The sequence below is a fragment of the Perna viridis genome, chromosome 3, assembly GCF_037379345.1.
Source record: "Perna viridis isolate PV_CMFRI_1.1 ecotype Kerala chromosome 3, ASM3737934v1, whole genome shotgun sequence".
Lineage (NCBI taxonomy): Eukaryota > Metazoa > Mollusca > Bivalvia > Mytilida > Mytilidae > Perna > Perna viridis.
This window is the reverse complement of record NC_142447.1, coordinates 58,214,630-58,226,272: the sequence shown is the minus strand read 5'-3', so window position 1 is coordinate 58,226,272 and position 11,643 is coordinate 58,214,630. Positions and strand designations below refer to the sequence as shown.

Sequence of the window (11,643 nt, the reverse complement as noted above, 5' to 3'; positions counted from 1 at the left end):
GAATCCTGGTTCCTGGGACTACGTTCCAGGTGTTGGGCTAATGACTATTGGGATCGGGATCCAGTCTATGGTCAAGGTAACATTCTTAATATCTTATAACAAAATACAAAATTGCAAAACAACGCACAAGAACGTTCTTATTTGGCCTTACCAAGTAATACTATACAGCAGGGAGTCTATATTAGTGGAAGAAGTAACTTGTAATAATCTATATAAAACACTGCCGTTGCAATTTGGCTGTTTATTAGCAAATTCTCTCAAATTTCTCTGTTGAAAATAGGGTAACTTTGCCAAGAATGTTTGCTAAAACCACTGGATGGGTTTTGATGAGTAATGTACCAAATTAAAAATAAAAGAATGGAGAATGGCAACATATATTTTTCTATCTATTTGAAATAAGAATATGAGGAATGTATTTTTTTCAGTTAAATGTAAGGTCTTTTTAGATAAATGAAAAAAAAATCGCTTTTTAAAGGTTCATAAAAGTTGATTTCTCATTGAATGTTTGTGAAAACTATTGCATCTATTAGAATGAAATTAATATCAAATGAAGGAGAAATATCTGATCATAGGCAATGGCTATTTTTAATAAATGTGCTTTGAAAAAATGAAGACCAAATGAATGTACCTTTGTCTTGAGAAAGAAATATCAAAATTTTCAATTTCAAACACTATACTCCAGTAAGCTGTTAATCATTATGTCTTTTTACTTGTTTAACTTTTTGAACTTACTATCAATTAAAAGATTAAAGAAACCTCCTTGAAATTATATAATTTTATTGCATAATAGTGAATTTGAAATACTCAATTAACAGTTAGAAGTTTTTCCCTGGGGCAATTACTGAACTATTAGAAGTGATTATTGATTTTTACAGGCAAATTTTGACATTTTTTTATATTTCAGTATTTTCAAAACACACCCTTTCTTTGTTTATTTTCATCATAACTTTGTCATAATCAGTTTTTTAATTTTGTAACTTACATAACACAAATCCTGAATAATTTCTCATTCCCCAGTATGCATAAGTAAAATATAAACCTTACAGTATAGGCTTTAAGTTTACTCAGTATAAAGACCAGGGAAGCAGAGTTATTTTAGTTCATTAGGAGTGACCAGTCCCTGTTCTATAAAGTCCCTGCATAGAGATAGATACACAAATAAGCTTTGTTTGTAGTCTGCAAGACATATAACAGTAATTATAAGCTCTCAAGATAGTTTGAACTGACAAAACGCTATATACAGATTAACAACATACATGACATACACATAAAAACATACAGCTAGCAGTACAATTGACGACCTTCTACAAATTTTGATAAAAACCTACAAACTGATCTTATAATACTGGATTTTTTTAAGGCATTCGATACAGTGCTGCATGACAAACTCCTTCATTAACTAGAAAACTACAGAATCAGAGGATCACTCCACACATGGATAGAGTCGTTCCTATATGTACCCGCCAAATGAAGTAGTGATGGAGGGAGAAACGTCAAGCGAAGCCACGGTGGACTCTGGTGTTCCGGGGATCTAATCTATTTCTGTGCCATATTGATGATCTTCCTGAAGCTGTTACATCTCAAGTACGTCTGCCTTCTATACAACCGCAAACGACCACTGGCCGACCAACTCAAAAATCAGAAAGACCTACAAGAACTGGATATATGGGCCCGTAAGAAGAAGGGAATGCAATTCAATGCAAAAAAAAACAAAAAACAAACAAACAACAAAACAAAAACAAAAACAAAAACAAAAACAAAAACAAAACAAAAACAAACAAACAAACAAAAACCGCTACGTTCTTAGCATAAAACACGGACTTCGGTACATGTATGGACAAGTTTAATGTTGGAAAAACTTCAACTTTGTTCTCTCAACTTAAAACACACAATTTTCTCAATAGTAAGCCATCTCATCTCGCCTAGACTACAAATATACAAAAGATGCATATATTGTGCTACGTACATAAATACCATGTAAGGTATGCATGTCTACATTGTATCATCGTGTAATGTCTTATTATGTCATCTAATGGATACTAATGTTGAATATTTAATCCCTTCAGATGGACCATAATTGGAATAATAAAATTAGAAATTTAAATTTGAAATTTGTATGCACTTGATAACACCATCTTAAAATCAGTACCTCAAAACTCGTACTGAGGCTCGACTATACCAGAAGATCTCAAAGACCTATATTAACAATACATGTATCTGTCTAGAGAACATATATTCCCAGTGCATATTCCATGCCTTGCAGTTTCTACTAGGCCAAATGATAAACCTTGGCATAATTCGCAACTGTATGTACCCATATCTTGAGCAAGGACTTAAATTACTCCTACAGCGCAGAGGTTGGAATTCCATTCCTCCATAGTGAGTATGGCACCCAAGTCAGAATATAGTTTGCATGCTGTAATATCTACCTCCCCAATGCCGCTACCAACTTCTGTGCTTGATTTGCTGATAACTAATAAACTGGTGATGTTTGGAAAATTTTATTTGAGACCACTCTTACACTGGTTTATAAAATTTTCTTCTCGGGAATTGTCTGGATCCGAGTCCGTATCAACTGTCACGTGACTTTATTATCGCCCGCAGAATCCAGGATCAGGTGGTACAGTTTCAGACTGAACAGTTTACTCAAGTGAGAATGGCGAAAAACAGAGCAAGAGCAAGCAAAGAGACAAAAGTTGTGAAAGAAAACAATGAGACAAATGTTTATGATTATGTATCTCTCAAAGAATTGCCGAATTTCGCTGAATTGAACCTGAAAGTCACAAAAATAGTAGAGAACAGCAGTACTTGGGAAATCTATGGTGTTGATTGGATGATTCTATTCCTGAGCTTTTTGTTGGTATTTGTGGCTCTGTTCTTAATGAGATCCGACAATATGCAGACATTCATTTTGGGCGTCTTCCTTATGGGATGTTGTCACTCGACTATAAGCGTTAAGACTGCACATTCAGCCTTACATGGAGCTATGAGCAATAATAAAATGTTGTACAAAGTGCTCATATACTTTTTGTCAGACGTGTGCTCATCAGTGTCTGCTGATGTTGGGGATGATATTCACATCCGAATCCATCACCCCCACACAAATATTATAGGACTTGGTGATTCTAGCACATGGAAAATACCTTTCTTACCAACCTACATATACATGTTCATTGCACCTCTCCTTTTGCCAGTTGTGACAATACCAATTGTGATACAAGAACTATGGGGAAAGTGGAAAAGTATGATGATTTACTTCATACTCATGCCAGTTGGGCTTTCCATCAACTTCTACCTCTTAATGAGCATCTCTGGATTCACATTTTGGGGAGCAGTCATGATAACTTTAATGTATAGAGCCACTCTGTCTATACCTTACATACATGTCAATATTTTTCAACATATAGGATTAGCAATGTATTCAAAGAATAGTCGACCAAAGAGAATTTATCAGATGTCTACAGGGGTATTGAATCTTCCAAGGAATCCTGTTCTAGACTACACCTTTGGACATTCTATTGTTAGTTGTCATATTGAGCATCATCTCTTCCCAAAACTCTCAGACAATATGTGTCTGAAAGTGAAGCCAGTGGTTTCCAAATTCTTACAGGAAAATGGACTTATATACTATGAAGACACCTATTTAAACAGAATGACGTTGTTTATAGACAAATATAATGACTGGATGGTTAACGCACCACCTATCAGTCACTTTGTTGGAATTCAGTGATTTACAAAAAAGAAATAATTTATACTGTACATGTACATGTAATTTATTTTTTTTGAAGTTTTAACAATATTTTAAGTTAATTCAATCATCAAATGATCAAAAGACCCACACATTTTTCTCTGTAAACATAGTGAATTTTGTGATATTGTGTATTATGTACATGTTGGTAAAAATGTACCTTCCAAACTACATGGAGTATGTTTATTTGACAGAACCTGTGGAAATTAGCAAATAATGAATACTTCGACATGTAAATACACAATGTACAAGTGGTTCCCATGTCAAAGGAATAGAAATAAGCCCGTAATTTTTCACCCATATCAGTTTTTCAGAGTCCATTTGTGAAGAGCTTACTTGTTTTGAGTCTTAAATCAAATTAGTATTGTAATTGATTCTAAAATCAAGACATTATATTCATTTCCATTTCTTGTTGTTACCTATCAACATCATTAATTGTAATAATAATGAAAATGATGGAAGATTAATTGGATTTGAATACAGACATCTCAAATAGAAATACATTTTGATGTGCATAAAGTAGTCCCCACATTTCCATTTCTGTAATTTCACTCCAGAATAATTTTGAACTAGTCAATGTTTTATCTGCTTTAGTGATGAAAACTTTTGTTAAAACATCAAATATTTTCAACTACTTTGATCAAAACAGCATATGCTTGATGCTTACATATGTACAAGAAGAACTCAATTTTAAGTTAACTTATGTACATAAAACTAGTGAACTGTTACATTAAATGGGTTGATAGCGTACATATATGTAATTTCTAGACTATTTTTGGATTAATTTTAATTTTTTGTATGCAGTTTACTTCTTTATGGTCATCTGTCATATTCAATCATGACCTCACTGGTCTGCATCAATGCAGTTAAAGCTTTAAAGATAAAAAAAAGTATTGTTTTTGGTTCCTTTCTGTTCGTTCATTACATGTATTTTTATTGTTTTTGTTGATTGTTAATTTTTATAACATTAAAACACCAGACATACAAGTATATTTAGTTATCTCTATAGGTTAGGTTACTATATAACAATGGACACCAGGAAGACGTGTTGAGTCATTCTTACTCTAATAAAGGAGACTAATAATTAGTAAAAAGCTCTCGTGATCTCAACCTTAGAAAAGTCAATTTTAAAAATCAATAAACGCAACATTTTCCTATGGACAGAATATGTACCAAATGGGATCAAAACTGATGCAAGGATGTGGGTTCTTAAATACTGTACTCACAAGTATTATTGACTTAACACTTCTGATTTCAATTCTGGAGATGTTAAAACAGTCAATTGATACTACTGCCCAAATAATATTTTACTTGTGATATTTATAACTAAGTTGGGTATGAAATATGTAACTATATCCTTCCTACTGGACTCTTAAACATGTACACCTTCAATGATCTCCCTTTGCAAGCCTCTTACTCTATGCATATCCACATGATATACAACCTTATACAAAATTTTGTTGAATTCTATTGCATGGTTAAGGAGGACTTGCACTTACATAATAAATTAGTACAGTCAACCAAGCAAAATTTCACAGAAATCTAAAATTGTAGTAAGATTTTTAAGATCTAATCTGCATCAAGACCCTAATAAACAAAACTTTCTGTGTACATATTGGACATAATGTCAATTTGAATTAAAACATTTTCTGTTGCTTTTTGTTTAAGATTAAAATTTATTTTGACTATATGGGGAGACAGGCATGGCATATATATACACTTTATCAAGTGTAGAAATGTAGTTTTTACACAGATTCTGTATCTCTAATGACTGCTAGAAAAGTTGTGCTCCTTTTACTTTACATCATAAATCAACAGAACTTGTTTAGATGAAATTAAAAAGGAATTCAAACCAATCATTTGCCAAGAAAATAATTTTATCACAACGGTCAGGAAGTGTGAAAAAAGAGCAGAAATTCATATTTTTTACCTAAATTTTGCTTGTTGGGGAAATAATTATTTGACTTGAGTTTCTCCATTTTAATAAGAAAGTACCAATTCAAAGATGCAGCCTCATCATCAGACTACATAAATTAGTAGCCAACAAATATATGTACAAATGTGATAGCAAAGTGAATTAAGTACTTCGTTGTCTAAGAATCAGGCAAAATGTTTATTATATGTGGCACATAAAGAAAAAAAAACTGATTTTTGTTGTATAATCCCATTTTTTATACCTCATAACCTACAGAAATATCTATTAGAAGTGTTTGTAAAGTTTGCCTTTCTAAGATATTGATAGGTCAAATTTAGTAGAAAAATGGTGGGAAAATTTTCCCACATTTTCCCCCGACACAACAGTGAAAACCATAACTACATCATATATGCTTCAAGATAAGTTTAAACAGATTTTTAGATGTTCTATATGTACTGAATATATCAGAGACAAAAAAAGACTAAATTGAGCAAAATGATGTGCCAACCATTGCCCAATTCTTACACAGAATGGTACTTAAAAGTATTACAACCTCGTATGAAGACAATTAGGAAGGCAAATAAATCAACAACTAAAATGTTTACATTTTTCTATTTGAGTTTATTATGAAATTGTTTATAGTACTTTTATAATTGACCATTATAGACAAACAATATCAAAAGAAGCATGTGACTGAACTATGAGATGAATGAAAATGGTGATATGTGATAACAAACGTTTTTATTTTTCAATTAAAAAAAAGTGATATATTCTTGTAACAGACAAGATTTGAAAAAGCCAACAAACAAAGCCGAAACTGACTTAATCAGAAGTAAATATGTGGTAAAAAGAGAGACATACAGGTAAAATCCGGATTTGAAAAAGGGGAATTCCTTTTTTAAAAGTGGAAGAAAACCACAACTGTTGTAAGACACTTTAAATTGTAATCTGAAGTACTCTTCCTCACGACTTTTTGGTAAATCCTTCATAACAAATACAGCAATTTATTTTACGACTGCACTCAATTTCGGACAGAATGTGATCACAAGCACTATATAACTTCATAAATGATACTTCATAGTCATATTTACAAGACATTATCTACAACTAGGAATATTTACTTTTGATCCCTTATCAATAACAGATAACACTGAACAACTTCCATAATCCATAATTCTACTATATTTTAGTTTGGACTTTCACCACATCAAATTTTGTGTGACATAATTTATCATGGCTATCTAAAACCCAATACATGTATACGTTGACATTGGGTCTACATGTACAAGTTAATATATTGACATTACATTGATACGTCTTTGTATCAACCTTGACCTAAATATTGTTGTAAGTAAAAATAAACAATCATCAGGCAGTCCATGACTAAAAATGATCAAGTCTAAGAAAATCATTGCCACCTACATTTTTATGACTTGCATACAATTTTGAACCTAAAGATTTGGATTGTTACTGTGGTTTAATTCAGTTCCTTGACACTGTCTAATCACTATCACTATCACTGTCATCACTTTCACCTTCCTTCACATCAATACTAAACTTATATTCCTGATCACATCCCATGTAGGCATCACTCATAAAATATATAACATAGTTGTAATGTCCAGGAGATGGAGCCACAAAGTCCAGCTTAACCTTCGCTTTCTGTTGTAATGTGAGACGTTTGATAGACAATAGGGAATTGTTCTTACTATCACCAATGACAACCCACCATCCTTCTTCACGTTTCTGAAATGGAGAATCAGTTTACTTGAAAAAAAAATTAACAATTCTGAAAGTAAAATATTCATAATGGAATACTGTAAATTGGAATATTTTGGTGGTACTTTTTTTATTTTGATTTATTTTGGGCCTCTGCAAAAAAAAAAGAAAAAAAAGACACACATCAAAATATGATATTCACAAAAATTCAGCTAATATATATCAGTGTACTGGTAGGTGTTGACAAAAACAAGAAAACTGTTTTGTGGTTGATTTCTATCTTATTGAATAATGGTAGGAGTAGCCAAAATTGTTTTTTTTCACAATGAGGAAAATTCAAAAATAAAACACTTAACATTCACTTACCAATATTACAACACACCAAATAGAATATTTTTGAAGCAAACCAAGAAAATTATCGACACTAAAACATCCAAATTTACGGTATTAGGCTATTTATAAATAGTTCTTTTCAATATGCAAGAAGAATCATGAATAAAATGCATGCAAAAATAGAACCTTAAGAAAACAATCTGAAGAAATAATTGTACAAATCGCTATAAACAAATTTTCAACAAAGCTGAAAAAAAATGCAGTTTAATATTATAATCTATCAGAATAGCTCCATCTTTCATTAAAACAATTACCTGGGGGAAGAATGGTGCTATGACTGGTCCTGCTAACTCATCTTCTCTCTCTAGTGTAACCTGTACATTTACTGCTGAACCACTGTAAAACAAAGAAAGAATATACACGTACAAGATATTATAGAAGCAAACACTAATATGTAAGGAAAATATAGAGAGACAACTTAAGACATTTTAGGATATATTTTTCACTAAATCCTGTTGGACATATTTTTATTGATATTTTTGTTTGAGTAATCAAGGTTGTTTATCAGTCGCTTTTGAACAACTTCAGAAAAAGTGAGTACTCCAGGTAGATAAAGCTTGTTGTCTTTTGTTAAAGAGATAAATCCAAAGTCAACAGATTTTTATAGCTTATTTTATTGTTGCATTTTCCTACCACTGTCCCAAGTTAAGGGAGGGTTGCACACACACAAACATATTTAACCCTGCCACATATTTTACGTGCCTGTCCCAAGTCAGGAACCAGTACTCCAGTGCTTGTCAATGATTTTTTATGTTCATTGTTTATTTTATGTTTTCTTCTATAGATTAGGTTGATTTTCATCTTTTATGAATAGTTTCACTTCATTTTATCTGGGGCCTTTTACAGCTTGCATTCTGGTATGGGTTTTGCTCAGCATTGAAAAACCGTGTGTTAATCTGTAGAAGTATAATTGTTCGTTGCTTGGCTTTTGGTGGATGACTATCTCATATCACGTCTTCTATTTTCATGTTAAGAAACTAATCAAGTGTTAATTTTAAATATCATATGCCCACCCCTTGATTTGCCTATGCTACTATATGCTATAAAACTGCAAATGTTCCATGTACAAGTGTCATAACATTACAAGCAGTTGTACCTACACATAATCTTTATTATGTGTCTTTATTTTTACTGTGCCCACATTTACAGAAAGAATGGCATACATCAGTAAACCGAATGATAAAATGTATCAATTGACACTAACAGGAAACTTTTATCACATAAACTATTTTTATTACCTTGAGATGCTCTCCTTTTCCTGAACTTCATATGTAAGTTCTATGTTAGGATATCTATTACAGAATCTAGCTACATCAGCCATTTGTGCCTCTGTCATCTGTAGTAAACTGTTACGATCATCATCCTCCATCTCCATCACATCAAAGATACTTTCAATTGTCTAGTAAGAATAAGATAAATACATAAAATCAATAAACAAAATCTGACTTGCTTCAATTTCACTAAATGAATGATTCTTAATTATGTAAAACAAGGTTATAAATATAAATTCTATGATATATCAAAGGCACAGGTAAATTCTATCCCACAAATTCTTTTGCTCCAATGCAATGTTTAACTCATTATTATTACAGGAAGGACAGGGATTTTTTGTATCAAAACTCAAAAGTGGATGATTCAGATTACCGTATATACTCGCCTTTAAAGCAGATTTTTGGGACTTAATTTTTAACTGCTGGGAAGGGTTCCAATATAGACGAGGTCACGACTATGAACTACAATTTTCAGCTAGAAAATGTCAAAAGCTTGAGAACTGACATAAGCGTGACACCAACATTGAACAGCAAGACCAGCAATGTTTACCCCCAATGTTTACCCCCTATGTTAAATTGTGAGCATCACAGACCAGCAATGTTTACCCCAATGTTAAATAGTAAGCTTCACAGACCAGCAACATTTACCCCCAATGTTAAATTGTAAGCGTAACAGACCAGCAACATTTACCCCCAATGTTAAATTGTAAGCGTCACAGACCAGCAATGTTTACCCCCAATGTTAATTTGTAAGCATCAGTTTTAGGAAGACTTCATCTTCTACCTTTTACTGCTAAAATATGATGCAGTAAAAGAATATTCACTATTTAGTCTTCATTTTGCCACAATACTGACTTTATTCGTATTTTAATTTACCAATCATCAGCCCATAGTGGCACAGACAAAAACAACATATATATATTCTTTTAATAAAACATTGTATATACTTGAGCTGTGCTCGCTAAAACAGGAAATAATTCTCGTAGCAAACCTTTTCTTGGCACTTTTTGATTATATCTGCTGTAAAGTGAGGCAATTGTTTCAGATATGAATCTTTCCCCCACATGGCTTGGGTAACCATCTGTGCTAACTCCATAGCAGCTAAAGCTGGGGTCAACCATCCATTACTGCTAAGGACATCAACGCAAGCTTGGATTAAACGAACAGCCTATAATAAAATGGATTTGGAATTAAGACATAAATAGTGGTAACTTACACTTGTTTATGCTGTTTATAACCAGATACAGTATATGATGTCATGCTTTAAATGAGAATAATTAAATTAACTGTGCATATCACTAAAATATGCTAATCTCATTGGATAATTGGCTTTACAAGTTATGTTTTATGAGTCAATGAAACCACATTTTTGAGCAATTTATATAGGCACACCCACATTTAAGTATACTACATTTATTGACCAATGAGTATTGCCTATTTTCTATGTATATCTAAAATCTATTTTTAATGTTCCATTGGCACATAGAAGTGTTGACTGGTCCCACATTTTCGACATGAAGCGCTAAAATGTGCTATGGTCAACAATTTTTCACAACAATAAAACATCATATTCATAAACAATTTCATGTATGGGTCAAATTTATTTTTTTTAAATTTGAATGTTCAGGATGTACATGATTCAGAGCAAACCTTGCTGAGTATGTCTTCTGTGTCTTGGTGAAGTTCAGCAGAGAGCTGCATTCTGGACAGATGAGCTTGGAGTAGTAAGTTTGTCTTCAGATGAGGATCATTATACTTTGGATTACTGGGTTTATTTGGTAATCTTGATGCCAACTGTTAATCAACAAAAACAAATATTGAAGCCAAATGCACATTTTTAAATAAACATGTACTTAACCTTTTAAATCATGCATTATTTATAGGAGCCGTGTTCTACTTATGTAGATCCTCAGTCAAAACATGAAAGGCTCAAAATCTTTTTGTCGTAAGTGATGTATGCAGTTAGAATGTTATTGAACTTTAGACGATATCACATGTTTAGGAAGCCTCTATACAACAACATTATGGTGCATTATCACTGAAGTAATTTGTTATTTGAGAACACTTTGCTCTGTCCCTTGGCAAAGTCTTAAATCATATTATATTCAACAGAAATATGGATAATTAAAACCATTCAAAGCAACAGAGATTGTAGTACTTGACAGGTACATCCTGAAAAGCTGTAACAGAGGAATTGTACAAGGCAAACGTATGTTTCATTGTTAGAGTCATTAAGACACAGGGACATCTCATTGTTAAAGGAGTATATATAAGATTTATCTATATCTATGAAGGCTTACAACTCTTAAGTTACAAATCAGAAACCAGTTTTCAAAAGAAAAATTATGTTTTATTAAATACATGTGACCTTGACCTTTGAAAGTGGTTTTTAAACTCCTAAACCCTCCACCTATGAGAGTTTTATTTAAAGCAAAGAAGGATTACAGAAGTTATGTACTGGAAACATTGTCCCACTGGAGAAACTCAACGTAATACAAAAAAAAATGTGACCTTGACTTTGACACCATCAAGAGAAATTACATAAAAGCTTGATATGAGTAACAGAAATGAACATTTAAATGTTACTGTATGTACAT

The 11,643-nt window shown here is 32.3% G+C and overlaps 2 protein-coding genes across 2 annotated transcripts in view; one reads left to right on the top strand and one right to left on the bottom strand.

The window, feature by feature from the left end:
• Window positions 1-2,570: 2,570 nt before the first annotated feature.
• On the top strand, window positions 2,571-4,736 carry LOC148623086 (fatty acid desaturase 6-like). Its single transcript, XM_088573610.1, has one exon. It carries the CDS (start codon window positions 2,657-2,659, stop codon window positions 3,728-3,730), a length of 1,074 nt encoding a protein of 357 aa, XP_088429736.1. The 5' UTR covers window positions 2,571-2,656; the 3' UTR covers window positions 3,731-4,736.
• Window positions 4,737-6,263: 1,527 nt separating this feature from the next.
• LOC148623084 (U5 small nuclear ribonucleoprotein 200 kDa helicase-like) overlaps window positions 6,264-11,643 on the bottom strand; it is a 51,179-nt gene continuing 45,799 nt past the window's right edge. Inside the window, exons 40-44 of the mRNA XM_088573607.1 lie at window positions 10,697-10,840; window positions 10,038-10,214; window positions 9,014-9,174; window positions 8,030-8,111; window positions 6,264-7,409 (exon numbers count right to left, since the gene is read on the bottom strand). Of these exons, the coding sequence (XP_088429733.1) occupies window positions 7,164-7,409; window positions 8,030-8,111; window positions 9,014-9,174; window positions 10,038-10,214; window positions 10,697-10,840 (810 nt within the window). The 3' untranslated portion in view covers window positions 6,264-7,163. The remainder of the gene's footprint in view (window positions 7,410-8,029; window positions 8,112-9,013; window positions 9,175-10,037; window positions 10,215-10,696; window positions 10,841-11,643) is intronic.